At 37.8% G+C, this 20,850-nt stretch overlaps 1 protein-coding gene across 1 annotated transcript in view; it reads left to right on the forward strand.

Annotated features, from left to right (window-relative positions):
* LOC125785892 (ribonuclease inhibitor-like) overlaps positions 1-20,850 on the forward strand; it is a 330,748-nt gene that overhangs the window by 47,426 nt on the left and 262,472 nt on the right. Inside the window, exon 5 of the mRNA XM_049470091.1 lies at positions 14,459-14,632. Within this exon, the coding sequence (XP_049326048.1) occupies positions 14,459-14,632 (174 nt within the window). The remainder of the gene's footprint in view (positions 1-14,458; positions 14,633-20,850) is intronic.

Here is a 20,850-nt window from a genome sequence, read left to right on the forward strand (position 1 = left end):
AAATAAACTGTACACCATTAGGTGAAGGAAACCAGGTTTTTCCACTACTCTTAAGGGCATTAAGGGTGTATAAAAAAAAAAAAAAAATATATATATATATATATATATATATACACACACACACACACACACACACACGTGTCACACATTACATGTCCTCTAAGAAGTAAAGATCCTGTGTTTAAACTATTCAGTACAATATTTAAGTTTAAATTATTTAATATCTGATAAACTGAGCCTGGGTCAGTGTCTGATCAACAACTGTTGTAAACGTCCGTTTTACTGCCAAGTTGGTATATAACCAGATACTGCAGAAAGAGGGGATTTATTTCTGACATGATCCTCACAATAGAGATTTCTATTTTAAGGCTTTCACACAGAGTCTGGTTTTAACATATGAAAAACAGGCACGTCAGAATTGGAAAATGAACGCATGTAAATGAATGGCGTCTTTCACATCCAGTCCGGCCAGGACCTTTACACGGACACGTGCATCCATCGTAGCACGCACTTCACGCCTGTACCTGCGTGCCCAAATTTCGGATAACTCAGCGCTTTTGCGGGCGCTTACCGCATGGGTTGTGCACGACTACAAAGAGGTTTTATTTATGTTCAGATTAAAATTATAAACTAAACACATACTTTGCGCTGCACGGCGGGGTGGTGTTCATGGAGATGGGAGAACAGGTTTGACGTATGTCCTTTAGCTGTGACTTTACGGCCACATTGATTACAAATCGGATAACCATCCTCGGGTGCGTTCGGCGGGTCTCTGAAATAGTCCCACACTGCTGATTTTAGTTTAGCCTTTTTTTAGGCGGACGGAGATTTGTTTAGTCTGATGCACTTTCTGCTGTTCTCACCGCTGTGTGCTGAGCAGCTGAAGCGGAGCAGAGTTGCGCATGCGCGGGTGAGTTTCTCCGCTGGCTTGCGTTTTACCGGTAATAAGCAAACACACACGGTATGATAACCTTGCATTTTAATACCATGGTATACCGTGAAACCGGTTACCGCTGCAACCCTACTCCTAACATTTCCGTTTTCTTTCTGATGGATTTCTTCTTTTTATCAACCTAATGATGGTCTGTTTCACTTCTATTGAAAGGGCATTTAACAGCAAGACAGGTGGGAACACAAATGACAGGGCGGGGCTTGGGCAGAAAAAAGACAATAAGAAGCCATGTGCTTAAAGAGAACTCAAACAGGAGGACAGAAAGGACCAACACTACAGACATAGGCTAATGTGTAACAGTGGGTTTATAGCAACAGATTTCAGACCTTTTACCTGCTTATTAATTATGACAGATTAATGAGGGAATAACCCATAGAGCCCATGCAGAGTAGAGCTTACAGTAGATTCTCTGCCCGAACCTGACCTGACCCGAGGCCCGGGCCGAGATTTCCCACCACATTCCTCGGGCCGGGTCGGGTCAGGCTCCAAAAAATAGTCTGAGATGTAGGCATCTGTTTTTTATTTATATTTTTATTTTTAAATAAAATAACGAAAACTGAAAGTGAAACTAAACTAATTTATTTATAAGCGCTGTTTTCACTCCCGCAGTTGTACAGCGGGGGGTGTTGTGCCGATTCTGTCTGCGAAGCGCGAGGCGGATTCGGCACAAGCGTGGCAGCACCTCGCGGTCCGCGATGTTAGTTGTAAGCGCTCGCGCTAGCCGCAAAATACAACAGAAAACACTGAGGGAGCTGCAGAATTATGTATGGGACTACAATATGAGCACGAGGAGATAAAAGAGAACCTTTACCTGTGAGTTGCTCAAATCAGAACACGCAAATCTCTCTCTCTATCTCTCTCTCTCTCTCTCTTGCACGTGAACTCCTCCGCGTTTGACCTGCAGCACTGTGTTTAGCTGTTCTTAAAAATCATTTTAATTAAATAATAGTTCTATGCTTCTATGTTACAGTGTTATTTAACCTAATTCTGATCATATTGCGCTCATTGAAACAGCCCGAAAACAGACAGTTTATGGGTCGGGTCGGGTCGGGCTCGGGCTCATAACGACAGTTCATGGTTCGGGTTGGGTCGGGCTCGGGCAAAACGTGCACGGGCTCGGGCTGGGTCGGGTCGGATTTTTTGGGCCCGATCTAACCTCTAATGCAGAGCCACAGACTATAAAGATTGTGTCACTGTCCAGCTATTTCTGGGCCTAACTGTACGTTTATAATAACTTCTTAAATTATACTTTAAATAATTTAAGTAATGTTTGATAATTTAAACAATTGATGTGTAAATAAATAAACAATCCAGACAGTAATGTCCTCTACGAAATAATAAATTTAGATGAGTTTCAGTAATGGTGTCCACCACATTAAAGAATTTAAATAGAATTCAAAGAAACATATTTTGAGCATTTTAAAATCAGTAAAAGTGATGCAGCATATAAATAATGATCATAATTGCAGCCTTATCAAATTTTGACCATATAAGATTATATACAAAGCTTTAAAATTAAAGTGTAAATGATTAAACAGTTAAGAAAAAAATCCCTCTTCATCAACAGAATAAATTTGCATTTTCATTTTTCTATGAATGATTAAACTAGGAAAAATGAATGATAAAGCAGTATTTAAATTATTTCAGATTAAAAGAAAAATGGTAGACGTGACACTGTTTAGGAAAACTTTTTGTTTTCAAAAGGCTTTTTAGGCAACTGGGCATGTATTTTATTTCTAGATTATTGGAGATGATAAAACAAATGTTTGTCTTTTTTCTTGAACACAAACAGACATTAGATGTGCTGGCATACAGGGGTTGGACAATGAAACTGAAACACCTGGTTTTAGATCCCAATAATCTATTGTGGTGATGGACAGTTCTGGTGTAAACAGGAGAGTTGAGGTGCACATTGAATTCTGTCGTGATTTGATCAGCCGTGCTTTTAGTTATTTTGGATACAATCCGGGTTAGCACCCGAACATCCCTTTTAGGCTTCCTCTTACAGCATCCACAGTTAATCCTGTTGGATGTGGTTGATCCTTCTTGGTGGTATGCTGACATTACCCTGGATACCGTAGCTCTTAACACATTACAAAGACTTGCTGTCTTGGTCACAGATGCTACAGCAAGACGTGCACCAACAATTTGTCCTCTTTTGAACTCTGGTATGTCACCCATAATGCTGTGTGCATTTTAATTTTTTGAGCAAAACTGTGCTCTTACCCTGTTAATTGAACCTTCACACTCTGCTCTTACTGGTGCAATGTGCAATTAATGAAGATTGGCCACCAAGCTGCTCCAATTTACCATTTCTTCTGGGGGCTGAGCCCCAGATCTCTGCAAACCATAGGTAAACGCCTGTCCAGTCATGACACCTGGTGTGAAGATAGAACTATTACAAGTAGGCCTTTTGCGATAACCATGTTATCGACTTATCGTATTAGCATTTTTTCCGCCGTCTATAACAGCCAGTCGCGCTGTGCTGCTCTCTCGACGGTTCTCCAGGAATCAGTCAGACAGCGGCATCTATCGGTTAAGAAATGAGTTCACGCAGAGTTTATGCAGCAGTGAGCAGTGATGTTATGCGCGCGCGTGCAGTGTGGATATGTGTTAGCTAGCGAACCTATTCGAGGCTAATAGGACTTTCTCAAAACTAAACAGCTTTAGAGAACAATTAGAAAGCCTAATCCGGGATGGGCTGTGTTTTAAAGCCGCGTTTCATGGCTCCGGTGTGGGAGTATTTTGGCTTTAAGCCAAATGAGCGAGTTGTTTCACAACAGTGGAAACGAAAGCTGACAATACTACTAACCTGAGATCTTATTTAAAGCACAACCATCCAGCCCAAGTCATCCAGCTGAATATTGAATATGAATATTGTTCCCCAGAGAGATCCTGCCTCAAGCCCCACACGCTAAACATGTTTGTGCTCCTTGCTCTAAATTTGTCTGACTGTTATACTGACATTAATAAATACATTTATATCAATAGCTATGGTCTGCTGAGCCGTCTTTGATCATATGGACACATGTGTTTTTGAGCTAATGTGTGTTTTAGAGCATATGCATATATAATCAGAAAAAGGAATCTGCAAGTGCCTTTGTGTCCAGAGTTTAAAAAAATCATTCATGTAAATGTTACTTTAATCCACAGTATTTGTTGTTACTTCATTTTTTGTATAAAGGTCTGTTTAAAATTTTTGCGGCAGTTTTCTCAGAACCCACAGAGTCCCAGGGTGGTTGTACCTTTATTTGTTTTATTTATTTAGGATATTAAAATATTTTTATAATGGAAGCCCAATGTCTGCTCTTAATCATATAAAGTTAGTTTACCTGTAAACTGGTGTAATAGTATTATGCTAGTATATTATTAGTGTGGCACATTGTCTAAAAGCTTCTTTGGGAGCCCAGAAGCAGGAAAAAAAGTGTTTTCTATAGTGGTGCCTTAAAAATGACAATATTATCGTTTATCGCAATAATTTCTATATATCATCCTGAAAATGTTGTTATTGTGACAGGCCTAGTTACAAGTTATTCCAAATCTTTTAGCAGTAGTGAAATCTGTGTAACCTGTCTTTCAGGGATGAAGGTTCTCTGGGTGATGCTACTGACTTTCTCTCGCTTAATGGAGACCATGTCAGGTAGGTATTTTCCTGCTGCAAATATGTGTGTGTGTGTGTGTGTCTGTGTGAGAAAGAGAGTCTGAGAGTGACTCCTGGGCACTGTCCTCAACTAAAACACTTTAGAAGCTGGTACCAAAATTTACTCAGCTATTTGGAATACAAGTTTACAGAATTCATACCTCAGACTCCCGAGGTTAAGTTACCTTAATACTACATTTTCCCCAGTACAGGGCATTAATAGAGCCCTGCATGTTACACCAAATACTTGTGGGGGGGGGGGGGGGGGGTTGTGGAGTGTGTAAAATGGAGATATTTATTGTATAAAATTTGTTTCAAGGAAATCAGTGTAATCCTTGATTTTAAAATGTATTTATTAATTTAGTCATGCTATGTATTGATGCATCATATTTGGTTCATTTATTTATTCCTTTTTAACACCTACTCAAAGTGTTTTTACAATTGTTAACTCATTAAACATAGACCATTGAACAGTATAATAAAATGAACAGTAGTTCTCCCTCCTGAGGCATTTAATGTTGTCAATACACTACAAGACTTTAAAAAGACTTAACAGACTAAAGTCTGACTCCCTCTCACATCTAAAGACTCGTCACAGACTTTTTACGCACAGGCTAAGATTCTGCAAGGAGTGGCGATCACTAACTGCAACTAGATTCTTAACTAGATTATTTCCCATCATGTTTCTGGTGGAGTTTACATACAGTACATATTATATATTAAGTTACAAATAATGTGTATATCAATATTGTGATTTATCAGAGACTCACAACTTTTGTCCCCATCAACAGTTTATTTTTCTTTGCCACACCGTCAGTTCTTGATATTTTTTAATAGAGTGTATTTTGTGTTCAGCTCTGCCTATGAGCTCATTTGCTACAACCTTGTATAGCGAAGAATCACTGCTATACATTTGCCTTTGTTTTAGATAGAATTGATGCAATTAAGAACATCATTCTTGCTATAAATGTGTATTCATTAAACTTGTTTGTATCAAAAATAACACTGCACAATAATACAAAGTAGTGCAAAATAAAATAATGTTAAATATAACAAGTTTAAAGTGCTACCTGTATTTAAAATACTGTACATATTAAAGTAGGAACCATATAAGGCATAGTAACTGTAAAATGTGTTCTTTTTCAAATAATTTGTAAACAGTTACGTAAAATATTCTTGCCTTGCCGCTTCCCGTAGCTTTCCTATTGGTTGTTGACATTGCTCACGAGTCTGGAGACTTACGATAATATCAAACACAGTTGATTTTATCTGAATGCAAGCATGCAAAAAAGACTGAATAAAACTTTCAATACTAACCACCTTACACTGAACCATTGAGATGACAAACCGGCAACTTGACTCTAGCAAGACTCTCGTGATTTTATCCTGACTCTGGAAATGTGTCTGCGACAGAGAAATCACTTGAAAATCGTTAGGTGAAAGGTCAGCATAAGCAGTGAACAAGGTCTCTTAGTTGTTGGAGACATAACATTGCTGCTACTGCCCTCTGGTGGTCCTGAGGTAAATTAAAACCAGTTACAGGTGTACATGTTACTTTGAAAAAATCAAGGCTTCTAAACACATGAACTGATTTGTAACTAGGCAGTATTGTCCCATTTGTTTTTTTATTGCAGAACGCTTTAAGGTAGTGGGTCCAAATGCTCCTCTTGTTGGTAAAACTGGTGAAGATTTGATTCTGCCCTGTTCTCTCCAACCCAACATCAGTGCTGAGGATATGATGGTGGAGTGGGTCAGAACAGATCTGGCTGTAAAAGATGCGCTAGTTCACCTGTATGAAGATTATAAAGACAGAAATGGAGATCAGATGGAGTCTTACAGAGGGAGAACAGCTCTGTTTAAAGAAGAACTGAAGAAAGGAAACGCCTCACTGAAACTCTCAGCACTCCAACCTTCTGATGATGGAGCTTACAAGTGTTTAATTAGATCATTTGACTGGAATGGTGACATAACTCTCCGTATTGAAGTTAATGGTAAGAGCAATAATCGTTTTAACTTTAGTAATTTAAAAGCAATCTTATTTTCTAAAGTACAGTTATATTAGTGCATTATATACATTTAATAGTTGAACGGAACTGTACAAAATACAAATCACAATTAATGTCAGTGAATTTGACAATAATATACACATGCAGCATCCACAGAGTAGGTTTATATCATGATTTTATAGTAAACCTTGGTCATTGAGCTCAACTGCTTTTTTTTCATTTAGATTCCTGCATAAATTAGAAAATCTGGAATGCAGTGGATGAGTCTCTGCAGAGAACTGAGACCTGCTTATTGTCAGAATACTCAAGAAAAAACAGAAAACACAAGATACAATGTTTTATTAATTGTTTTCTTATTCCAGTACAATTTAAAGTGGTGGGTCCAGCTTCTCCTCTTGTTGCTGTAGCTGGTGAAGATCTGGTTCTGCCCTGTTTTCTCCAACCCAGCTTCAGTGCTGAGGGAATGACAGTGGAGTGGTACAGACTGCATGAGACGGACACTCTAGTTCACCTGTATGAAGATTATAAAGACAGAAATGGAGATCAGATGGAGTCTTACAGAAGGAGAACAGCTCTGTTTAAAGAAGAACTGAAGAAAGGAAACGCCTCACTGAAACTCTCAGCTCTCCAACCTTCTGATGATGGAGCTTACAAGTGTTTAATAGAGTATGGATTGCAGTATGATGATATAACTCTTTATGTTGAAGTTAAAGGTGAGAGACACATTCACATTTTCATGTTATTATTACTAATTATTCATTGTGGTTATTGTAGTTATACATTGCAATGTTTTTTTAATAAGATTTCTGTATGCTGTATTTACAGTGGTAAAAAAAAAATTGGGAACCCCTGATAATATTCATGATTTCCTTCATAAATCATTGGTTGTTCGGATCAGCAATTTTAGTTAAGTATATCATATTGGAGACGAACACAGTGATAAGTGAAATGAAGTTCATAGAATTTACAGAAAGTGTGCAATAATTATTTAAACTAAATTGGGCAGGTACATAAATTTGGGCCCCAACAGAAGAATTACATCAATATTTAGTAGATCCTCCTTTTGCAGAAATAACAGGCTCTAAACTCTTCCTGTAGCTTCCAATGAGAGTCTGGCTTCTGGTTGAAGGTATTTTGGATCATTCTTTTTTACGCACCATGTGGCCTCGGTTGCTCGATCCTGCCGCTTCGCGCTTTATAACATCAGGAAAATTAGACAGTTTCTGAAGCAACAGGCCACCCAACTCCTGGTACAAGCAGTCGTCATCTCACGCCTCGACTACTGCAATGCCCTGCTAACTGGCCTCCCGGCCTGCGTAGTAAAACCACTCCAAATGATCCAGAATGCAGCAGCACGTCTGGTCTTCAACCAACCAAAACGGGCACATGTCACCCCGCTGCTCATTGAGCTCCACTGGCTACCAGTTGATGCTCGCATCAAATTCAAAACTCTTACAATCGCCTACAAGGTGATGACAGAACAGGCTCCTTCCTACCTGCACTCACTCCTGAAGGCTTACGCTACCTCCCAGCCGCTGCGCTCCTCCAATGAACGTCGCCTCGCTTTGCCAAACACTCACACAAAGCAATCCAGACTGTTCTCATACAGAGTTCCCCAATGGTGGAACAAACTACCTTCCACTACCAGATCAGGAGAATCTCTCGCTATCTTTAAGAGACTCCTGAAGACAGAGCTCTTCAAAGAGCACTTACTCTCCTAACACCTCTAACACACTAACTACTTCTAACCCCATTTCCTTCTTCCCCTCCTTCACTTCTCTATCCCTTTATTTCCCTTCGACCTCCTTTAAGCCCTATCTAAAAATGGGTTATCTAAATTCCTATTACTTTTGTACTTCATTATTGTAAGTCGCTTTGGACAAAAGCGTCTGCCAAATGAAATGTAATGTAATGTAATGTAATAAATCATCTCCAGTTCAGTCAGGTTTGATTCAGGTTTCTCATCATGAACAGCCGCTTTAAATCACACCACAGATTTATAATAATATTCAGGTCTGGGGACTGAGATGATCTGAGATGATTATTCCAGAACGTTCAACTTGTTCCTCTGCATGAATGAATACTTAAGTAGTTTTTTTGAGCAGAGTTTAGTGTTTAGGGTTGTTGTTTTGTTGAAGTATCCAGGCCTGGCACAACTTCAACTTTCTCAACGATTCTTCAACATTGTTCTCAAGAATCTGCTGATATTGACTGAAATCCATGTCACCCTCAACTGCAACAAGATTCCCAGTACCTGCACTGACCACACAGTCCCACAGCATGATGAACCACCACCAAATTTTACTGTGGGGACCAAGTGTCTGTCTTGGAATGCTGTGTTCTTTTTCACTCAACAAGATGATGTTGTAGGAGTAAACGCGAGATACCGCATGGCCTCCATCCACAACGCACATGTTCAGCCACATGAATGAAGGCCATGAGGTTACCTCGTGTTTACTCCTGCCCTTGACCCTCCCAAAACCCCTCGCACTTCTCGGTTACCATGCATTACCACTCTTTACGTGCTTGTAAACGCACGTGTTGTGCACCTCAGTCCAGCACAGTTTTGCGCAGATATTTCCAGTTACCGCTGAATTAATGCTTTTAATCCCAGAAAATGCTCTTATTCACCTTTTAAAAGCCATTTAAATGGCTGATTTAAAGAGCCTTTTACTGTTTTTTTGCTCGGGTTTTGAGTGCTTGGCGCTGACTCAGCTCTTGATTGGTTGGAACGCGAGCTGGTGATGTCATGGGCCCTGCATAGTTTTTTTTCTAATATCGTGCAGCCACAGGGGGAGACACAGAAAAGGGAAAGTTAAGAATGTAATTAGGATAATTAATTGATAGGAAAACCTTTTTTTTAGGTTTTGTTGCACAGCTCAAAAACATAGTAAAAAGGGAGCACAATAGAAAAAAATGGACACTGAAAGATTGGAAGAAAGTGTTGAGGACAGATGAGTCCAAGGTCTTTGGATCAAATAAGATCATTTGTGAGGGGCAGGAACAAGGAAATGATGCAAGACCAATGCCATCTGTCACAGCATGATTGTCCGGGTATTCTTTGAATTTGGTAAAATAGGTGATTTATATATAGAGTAGAAGAGACCATAAAAAAGGAAGGCTACCACACCATACCCTGTACCCTGTATACCGTGCCTGATGCCAATTTCATTCTATAACATTATAAAAATGACTCCAAAAACACCTTTTAACATGTATTAGCAATATTTAAAAAATAAGAAGTCAGATAGAATTCTGAAAATAATAGAGTGGCCAACACAGTCTCCGGATTGGAAGCCTTTTGAGCTGTTTTGGAAGAAGCTTGTACACATAGTACAGAGAAAGACTGCATCAAGCCAGTCCATATTGTTGGAAATGCTTCAGGAAGTACGGGGTGAAATCACATCAGATTACCTCCAAAAGCTGACAGCTAATATGCCTAGCGTGTGCCAGGCTGCAAAAGGCGGCTTTTTTGATAGAGACAAAATTTTAAATACACATAATTTTCATTAAAATCAATATTTCTTACTCTGCCCGTGTCTGCATGTCCTGCAATATTTGCTGAATTTCCTAATCTCATATTTTTATCTGATTTATATTTTAGGAAAAGGTTTTCATGGTTGGAAGATTACCATCATCTGCATTTCTGTTTTTGCTGTTATTTTAACAGCTTTTACAGTTTACATCTGGAGAGGTAAATTTATATAAATAATTTTTAATAAGTTTAATATTAGTTTTCATTTTTGGATCGGATGTGCAGGATATAATGTATCCCAATATCATGTCTGGGTAGCTGATAATTCAAGTAAATTGATTTATCACTTTGCAATAATATGTAATAAGATGTGGAATATATGGTAATATTGCTGGTAATTGATCTTATAATGAATTGGCATTGGGTGGTAACATGCCAGTATGTATGTATGTATGTATGTATGTATGTATGTATTTATTACTAATTTAACTTTTCCTTCTTTTTCCTCTATTATATGCATTTCCTTTATGCATTTGAGTAGCAAAATCTAATGTAATATTTATAGCAGGGGATGGATTTAAAAATAATAATAATAATAATAATAATAGATATTGATTAAGCGATTTTAATGTATACAGTCCCAATGTTGTATATATAAATAAAGCAAAACATTCGAAAAAAAAAACACCATCATCTAATTACATAAAATAATTACATGATGAAAGTGACAATGAGATACTTTGTAATTTAATAGTTAATCTGTAGTTAAATAATTATAGATTGTAGTTCTATATCTGTTTCTCTGGATACTATATTATTACCCTCCGCACTGCAGTGATTAGCAGTGATTATCATGGTGGTGGTGGTGTATTAGGTGTTGGTGTATGTTGTGCTGGTATAGTGAGTGGATCAGATACAGCAGTGCTACTAATGAATATTTGTGAAAGACTAAAAGACCTGTTACTGAGTGACAGCAGTATCTGATCAGTGTTCTGCTGTCTGTCTCTGATTCCAGATAAATACTCTGAAAAGCAGCTCTCTCCTACACAGTGCTCAGTTATAACCTACATGCGTCTCCACACCGAGAATCCCCGCAAAGAGCTGGACCTGAGAAAATTCCGCACATCAGAGGAAGGACACAGGAGACTCATCCCAGCTGTATCAAACTGCAGGAAGGCTCAGTGAGTGTTTAATATACAGATTATCATGATAAAAATATTATTACTGTATTGTGGCGTCCGTCGCTACAGGCTGTGAATAGCTGCAGCTTCTGTGAAGTGTGAGGGCAGAGGGTGAAGAGAGGAGGTGCTGAGGGGCACAGCGTCTCTCCCTCCCATCATGCACCGCCGGCCCACTTTCCAAGTTAGAACCCCAGCTACAGTTGTAATTACAGCTCAGAATTAATAAGAGCATTGGCTACTTATTGTTTATGCCATGTAGTTCATTAAATGCCAAGTTTGGGTAATTGTGTAACTGATGTTCTAACCTACAGTGAATAGAGTTGGTAGCCCTTCTAGTTCTACATGATTTCTCAGTGTGTTGTAGTTGGTTTTAGTCACTCAGTGCTTCTCAGCACTATAAGTGTGTGGAAAGCTTAAATAAAGAGCTTTGTTTAAAGATCCAAGATCAATTTTTCCTCTTAAAAGGCAACAATATTATGATGTGTGGGCAGCACATCATATGAAACAGTTCTACTCTGATGGTCTAAAGAGGTGGAAGGCTGTTAAACAGGAAAGGGGTCTTTTGCTACTGCTCCTGTTTGATTCCTCCCTTACTACAGCTCCTCTCCTACCTTAAAGAAGGTGAATAATTGTAGGGGAGCAGGAGGAATGAAGAGATAACTTGGGAAATAGGACTAATGATGCCTTTCTAATGTAACGTCAAATACTGATGAACTGTGACATTGTTTTCTTTCAGCACACCCTTAGTTCTGTCAACTAAATGCAGTTGCGTCTTTTAATTGCACAAATTTTGAATGTTGTTACTCCTTCTTAGTGCATTGATACAGTAAACTGCATAATCTGACTGTACTTCCTGTACATTATTTAAGAGTGATGCCATTGTTATACCAATGTGTATCTATTTAGTTTAAAAGAGCAGTTTATTATTATTATTATTATTTATTATTATTAAGTCCAAAGTCAGTGCAGTTTTTTTTTCCCACAAAATCTTACAGCACTTCATGCTTCCCTCTGCTACTGACAACTTTTATGGAGATGCAGATTAAATTTTCCAGCAGGACTTGGCACACTGCCCACACTGCCAAAAGTACCAGTTAGTCTTATATAATATTCAAATTTTCTGAGACACTGATTTTTGGGTTTTTCATCGACTGTAAGCCAAAATCATCAACAATAAAAGAAATAAACACTTAAAATAGATCACTGTGTGTAATACATCTATGTAATATTATAATATATAATATAGTTTCACATTTTGAACTGAATTACTGAAATAAAGTAACTTTTCAAAGATATTCTATTTTTTTGAGATGGCCCTGTATCAGACAGAGATTACATTAAGCAAACAGAATCTGGTGAGTGCTTATTTTACAAGCAGTCATGGTGATGTCTCAAATCCTGTGCAACAAAGACTAAAAAATTTAAATCCAGAAGTAAATATGTGTACCTTATAATACTGATCTGTTCTTCTTCTTCTGCAGATTAGCTAGCTGTAATCTCACTGAACAGTCTATTGAAACGTTAAGTACAGCTCTACAGTCAGAAAACTCCACCCTGAAAGAGCTGGACCTCACTAACAACAGCCTGCAGGGATCAAGGATGGAGAAACTCTCTGCTGGACTAAAGAGTTCAAACTGTAAACTGGAGATACTCAGGTCAGAATTACAGATTAAATATTATAGTTCAGTTACAGCACTGTAAACATTTATGCTGGAATGAAGAAACCCATGGTGCAGTTCTGATATTTTGGTTTCATGTTTTTTCTTAAAACAATTATTGGTAGAATTATTTTTTTTAGTCTACAAGATTTAAAAAGCCACGACCATAGAAAATATACAAAGATTCTTCTGCATTCCAGAAGTCCTTAGATAATTATTTTAAAGGGTAGACTAAATGTGGTGTTCATTTGCAAAAATAGATAAAGTTTAGATAATGTTTAAAGGATGGCACTTATCTTCTGCAAAGGAACTTGTTAAATAATATATTATTAAATGTAATATAATATATTTAATCTACTGCAAATAGAGAAACACAGTGTCTCCCTCCCATCATGCATCACTGGCCCACTTTCCAAGTTAGAACCCCAGCTACATTCTGTACTAATTATAGTACAGAATTAATAAGAGCATTGGCTACTTATTGTTTATGCCATGTAGTTGATGTTATGCCAAGTTTGTGTAATTGTATAATTGATGTTCTAACCTACAGTGAATAGAGTAGGTAGCCCTTCTAGTTCTACATGATTTGTCAGTTTGTGTGTTGTAGTTGGTTTTAGTCACTCAGTGCTTCTCAGCACTATAAGTGTGTGGTAAGTTTAAATAAAGAGCTTTGTTTTAAGATCCAAGAACAATCTTTCCTCTTAAAAGGCAACAGTATTATGATATGGGGGAAGTTCAGCATATGAAACAGTTCTACTCTTGATGGTCTAAAGAGGTGGGAAGCTTTTAAACAGGAAAGGGGTCTTTTGCTACTGCTCCTGTGTGATTCCTTCCTTACTACAGCTCCTCTCCTACCATAAAGAAGGTGGAAGAATGGAGGGGAGCGGGAGCAATTAAGAGATAACTTGGGAAATAGGACTAATGATGCCTTTCTAATGTAACGTTAAATACTGATGAACTGTGACATTGTTTTCTTTCAGCACACCCCTAGATCTGCCAACTAAATGCAGTTGCGTCTTTTAATTGCAGAAATTGTGAATGTTGTTACTCCTTCTTAGTGCATAGATACAGTAAACTGCATAATCTGACTGTATTTCCTATACATTATTTAAGATTGATGTCATTGTTATACCAATGTGTATCTATTTAGTTTAAAAGAGCAGTTTATTATAATGTAGCAGGTTTACTGTACTTGCCTGTACAAAACAATCTGCAGTTATCTGCATTAACAGATAAATAAAGACCAGTCCTACAACAATCTTTACAAACAGCTGAAACTCTGGGACTGCTCTTGTCACTCAAATCTATAAAAGATTTCCTGTGTAGGAGATTCTCTTCTGTATCCTCTACTGGAAGCAGCTTTTGGAGTTTCTGTTTAACAGTTTTCTGTATACCTCTTCATATTTATATCACTATGTTTGTTCATTTTATTGTTCATTTGTTCAAGTAGTGCTATCGAAATCCTGTGCAACATAAGACTAAAATTTGAAATCCAGAAGTAAGTATGTGTACTTCATAATACTGGTCTGTTCTTCTTCTTCTGCAGATTAGCTGGCTGTAATCTTACTGAGCAGTCTATTGAAACCTTAAGTACAGCTCTACAGTCAGAAAACTCCACCCTGAAAGAGCTGGACCTCACTAACAACAACCTGCAGGGATCAAGGATGGAGAAACTCTCTGCTGCATTAAAGAGTTCAAACTGTAAACTGGAGATACTCAGGTCAGAATTACAGATTAAATATTATAGTTCAGATACAGCACTGTAAACATTTATGCTGGACTGAAGAAACCCATGGTGTAGTTTTAAGGATGTTTAAAGGATGGCATTTATCTTTTGCAAAGGAACTTTATTTATGTAATATAATATATTTAACCTGCTGCAGATAACCAATTATTTTTGTTTGTAGGTAACACTTTACACTGTACACTAAATTTAGTTTATTTTGATTTTTTTACCTGACTGTAAAAATACTTTTTTTTAGTAATATTAGTTTATTCATCAATGTTCATGTTTTTATAATTGGGAGTGTTTAAATATCTGTCAGTAATTGAGATATACTTGAATGTTTTCCACCGCACAGTGAGGTGTGCCAGCTAATGATAGGGCAGCTCAAATTTAGCTCCCACTATCTGAATTTCTAAACTTATATTCAGATTTTTCAAACTGGATCTACTGTCCTCCACTGCTCATCTATCAGCTCTACTGTCCTCCACTGCTCATCGATCAGCTCTACTGTCCTCCACTGCTCATCTATCAGCCCTACTTTCCTCCACTGCTCATCTATCAGCTCTACTGTCCTCCACTGCTCATCTCTCTGCCCTACTGTCCTCCACTGCTCATCTATCAGCCCTACTGTCCTCCACTGCTCATCTCTCTGCCCTACTGTCCTCCACTGCTCATCTATGAGCCCTAATGTCCTCCACTGCTCATCTATCAGCCCTACTGTCCTCCACTGCTCATCTATCAGCCCTACTGTCCTCCACTGCTCATCTCTCTGCCCTACTGTCCTCCACTGCTCATCTATGAGCCCTAGTGTCCTCCACTGCTCATCTATGAGCCCTAATGTCCTCCACTGCTCATCTCTCTGCCCTACTGTCCTCCACTGCTCATCTATGAGCCCTAATGTCCTCCACTGCTCATCTCTCTGCCCTAATGTCCTCCACTGCTCATCTCTCTGCCCTACTGTCCTCCACTGCTCATCTATGAGCCCTACTGTCCTCCACTGCTCATCTATCTGCCCTACTGTCCTCCACTGCTCATCTATCAGCCCTACTGTCCTCCACTGATCATCTATCAGCCCTACTGTCCTCCACTGCTCATCTATCAGCCCTACTGTCCTCCACTGCTCATCTATCAGCCATACTGTCCTCCACTGCTCATCTCTCTGCCCTACTGTCCTCCACTGCTCATCTATTTGCCCTACTGTCCTCCACTGCTCATCTATCAGCCATACTGTCCTCCACTGCTCATCTATTTGCCCTACTGTCCTCCACTGCTCATCTATCTGCCCTACTATAATCCACTGTGCCCTTAGTGTAGGATAGAAAATACATACATGACCAGAAATTATAATAAAATAAAAAATTACACATTACAATATTACTTCTGTCTCCCTCCTGACAATACAGGGGAGGCTTAATAGGTGGTTTGGGTAATTGGCCTTTTAAATTGGGGAGAAAAGCAGATTAAATTACAAATATTTATAAATCAAACCCAATTCTGTTTGAGTTCAGTGGTTTCTAATTTGTCCATATTAGTAAATGTGACATTTGGAAAGAAAACATTGAGAACCCTGAAAACACATCTGTTAAAACTAGATTGTATTTAAAAAAAAAAATCGTTCTCGTTTTGTTCAGGGAAACACAAACAGTTCATGATTGTGAATTATGAGTAGATTTAGAGTATATTTTATTAAATATTTTTTTTTCACTAATTGTTGTGTAAAAGGTGTTTTTATTCTTTTTACAGACTTGCTATGTGTAAACTCAGTAAACAGTCCTGTACGTCTCTTCAGTCAGTTTTATCAGAAATTTCTCTGAAAGTCCTGGACCTCAGTGACAACAACCTGGAGGACTCAGTAGTGGAGATGCTCTCTGCTGAACTGAACAATTCACACTGTAAACTAGAGCGACTCAGGTCAGAATTCTTTTTATTTTTTTTATATGGTGAACTTGGAATTAAATGCCTTTAAAACTACACTGAAAAAAATGATGAGTAAAATGTACTTTAAAAAGTTTGGCAACTTTCTGCATTTGCTTTTTTTAAGTAAATTTAATTTCAGATAAATTTAAACTCGGTTTTAAGACTTAAATGTTACATAGAGTAAATAAGTGAACTGAACTTCAGTCAATCTTTCTTTTAGTAAACTTTACTTAATTTATTTTTGCTGAATCAATCCTTTCTTTTTTGTGTACCTACATAGTAATTATAATTTTCTTCATTAAAACATGTTTTATTGAGTATCAGTGTGTTGCATTTACTTCTCTTTATACAGTCTTGCTATGTGTAAACTCAGTGAAAAGTCCTGGGAGACCCTGCAGTCAATTTTACAATCAGAAAACAACTCTCTGAAAGAGCTGGACCTCAGTAGAAATAACCTGCAGGATTCAGGACTGGAGAAACTCTGTGCTGAACTAAAGAGTCCTCACTGTAGACTGGATATACTCAGGTCAGTGTTTCTCTAACTCTTTCATTAAAACTCTTGCATTAAAAAATCCCTCACATTTTAAATGCCTTTATTTTGCAGAATTGCTTATTGTAAACTTCAAGGACCTTGCTGTGAAACTTTGGGATCAGTTTTAAACCTGAAAAACAACTCTCTGAAAGAACTGGACCTCAGTAACAATGACCTGCAGGATTCCATAGAGAAACTCTCTGATGGACTCAAGAGTTCACACTCTAAACTAGAAACTCTCAGGTTAGAATGACCTTTTTTCATGAAAAAGAGTTGCCACAACAAAATATTAAGTGGTTTTAAATTGTAGAAATAAAACATTCTGTTTCTGATAGGGGGCTTAATCTGGGGGTCATAAGAGTGAATTTCAGAATCAGATCCAGGCATTGTTCAGAGTTTTACTTTCACTAAATCAGACATATCATTTGGCGTTCTATTCGACTCTTCAGCTCAATTTAATTCAGGTTCCTTAATTTCCTTTGTGAGTCTACACATTTATGTTTGTTTAAAAATAAAACTCTTTTTAGAAGGAAGAACTGGAAGCAACACTGGACTCCAGAAACTTATTTAGTATATATAATTTGAAAATGATATTTCAAATTAATAAATAAATTATAATAATAAATTATTAAAAAATATTTGTTTTCTTTTTACATTATTGGAAGTATTTTTTAAATGCAGCCTAACATGCTATATATGTTCAGTTAAAACTTTCAATAAAACTAGTAACTTTGTGAACGCCTTATTAATATTTCATGTTTCCATTTTTTGTCTTTAATATGATTGCATTAACTATAGAAGTAATTAATGCTTTAATAAATAATATATTTTAGGATGGGAGCTTGGCCTGATGGCCCTAATGCCTTTCTATTTGGGGTCCAACATTACCAAAGAGGGAAATTAACTGGTCGATATCGTATCTGAAATAGGTCAGAAAATGCTCACTGTCCAGTTCTTGCAACAGACAGTGACAGTGACACTCATCACTAATACACAGCACTAACAATTTTATTTAACAGAACAGGTAATATCAGTGGTTCATCACAGTAAAATTAATTTTAGAATAAAATCTACGTGTCCCAAAATATATATATAAGAATCATTTATTTAAAACTAAATGGGGACATTTTAAAAACAGATAGTAGTTTAAACAGTGCATCCGGAAAATTGTCTCGAGGCACAAATTTGGGGAAGGATACAGAAACATTTCTGCTGCTTTGAAGGTCCCAATGAGCACAGTGGCCTCCATCATTCGTAAATGGAAGAAGTTTGGAACCACCAGGACTCTTCCTAGAGCTGGCCGGCTGTCTAAATTGAGCGATTGAGGGAGAAGGGCAGAGTGGCCAGGCGAAAGCCACTCCTTAGTAAAAGGCACAAGGCAGCCCGTCTGGAATTTGCCAAAAGGCACCTGATTCTCAGACCATGAAAGACAAAATTCTCTGGTCTGATGAGACAAAGATTGAACTTTTTGGTGTGAATGCCAGGCGTCATGTTTGGAGGAAACCAGGCACTGCTCATCACGAGGCCAATACCATCCCTACAGTCAAGCATGGTGGTGGCAGCATCATGCTATGGGGATGTATTTCAGCAGCAGGAACTGGCAAACTAGTCAGGATAGAGGGAAAGATAAATGCAGCAATGTACAGAGACATCCTGGATGAAAACCTGCTCCAGAGCGCTCTTGACCTCAGACTGGGGCGACGGTTCATTTTTCAGCAGGACAATGATCTGAAGCACACAGCCAAGATCCTAAAGGAGTGGCTTCAGGACTACTCTGTGAATGTCCTGGAGTGGGCCAGCCAGAGCCCAGACTTGAATCAGATTGAACATCTCTGGAGAGATCTGAAAATGGCTGTGCACAGACATCTCCCGTCCAACCTGATGGAGGTACTGCAAAGAAGAATTGCCTAAAGAGAGGTGTGCCAAGCTTGTGGCATCATATTCAAAAAGACTTGAGGCTGTAGTTGCTGCCAAGGGTGGTTCTACAAAGTATTAAACAAAGGCTGTGAATACTTATGTAAATATGATTTCTTTGTTTTTTATTTTTAATAAATTTTCAGAACTCTCAAGAAAACTTTTTCACATGGTCATAATGGGGTATTTTGTGTAGATTTTTGAGGAAAGAGATTAATTTAATACACTTTGGAATAAGGCTGTAACGTAACAAAATGTGGAAAAAGTGAAACGCTGTGAATACTTTCCGGATGTACTGCATGTAGAAAATATATGTAGTTTTTCATAGGTTTTTCATATGGGCATAAATTGGCTATAGTGATAATATTTTATAAATACAATGTTAATATAAATAATTTAAGAAGTACACATTCAGCCCTTGACACTTCAGATGTTTGTATAGCAAGTGTATTGTAAAAATTCAGCTTTCTAAAAGTATTAATACTCTATTACTACATGTTCTGTCATTAATCATGCTGTCACCTGGGGCTACACAGCTGAAATGCAGTTGTTGAAATTTATCCTGTGAAAAAATGTTTTTGGGCAACATCTCTGTAGCTTAAGAATAGTGTGCCCGATCTAATTTACCAACTTGGTTATCTTTATAGTTCCTTATCTGATTTTTGAAAACACTTACACTTACTTGCATCACAACTACATCAATCAGATAATATTAACATAATGTACTTAGTAATCATAAATCATGAACACACTTAGAATCATACTAAAGTGCTGTTCTTATGTTTTTTTAAAACATTAATACATTTTCTTGCTTTATTCAATACATGCTTTTTTATGTACACTCTGTTTTGTCAGACTAGCTTTGTGTAATCTTGGGGAACAGTCCTGTGACAGTCTGGGATCAGTTTTAAAACTGGAAACCTCCTCCCTGAAAGTGCTGGATCTCAGTAATAATGACCTGCAGGATTCAGGAGTGGAGAAACTCTGTCCTGGACTGAAGAGTTCACACTGTAAACTGGAGATACTCAGGTCAGAGCCTCTGTCAGTTTATTACTAAAAATAACTTCTTTTGTTATTTTAAAGAATAACAACAGTCTGTTTTATCTTTGTCACTCACCTTATCCGTGTCACTCATCCTATCTAATCCTGGTGTTTTTCTCTCCTCTCTGCAGGTTATCTGGTTGTATGATCACAGAGAAAGGATGTTCATCTCTGGCTTCATCTTTAAGTTCAAACCTGAAACAACTGGATCTGACCTACAATAACCCAGGAGAGTCTGGAGTGAAAGGGCTCCCTAATAAACTGAAGAATCTACACTACAGACTCAGCACACTCAGGTATGTGTGTCGGTGAGTGTTTATGTGAGTGTGTGTGTACTGCTTGTGTTTAAGACACTTTTAGTGAATTAGAGAGCTTGATTAGTGTCACCAAGTGGAACATGCTCATTTAGCTTTCCAACATGAAAGCTCATCCTCCATTACATCAAATATACTACCAATGGCATGTACTATCAACACATACTGCCGTGTTTAACATTACACATGAATGAGTGGTTAGAAAAAATAACCTTGAAGAGAGCAACAGAGAGAGCATGATTACACTGTGTGCTGAATAGCTAAATTTGGGTTTGCCCAGTACTAGTTGTGAGGAAGAAACCTGGGCAGAACTCCTTCCCTCTTCAAGAAATTGTAAAATTACCTCCACATCATGTGAGGATCACAAACACTGTATATCTCCTAAAATATCCATCATGTGAGACTTAACATTAAACAGCTGGGCTAGTAAGGTCTGTAAGATTAATGAATTTTAAACATATTTTTCTTGTGAAATCCAGATAACATTTATACTG

The sequence above is a fragment of the Astyanax mexicanus genome, chromosome 21 (assembly GCF_023375975.1).
Source record: "Astyanax mexicanus isolate ESR-SI-001 chromosome 21, AstMex3_surface, whole genome shotgun sequence".
Lineage (NCBI taxonomy): Eukaryota > Metazoa > Chordata > Actinopteri > Characiformes > Acestrorhamphidae > Astyanax > Astyanax mexicanus.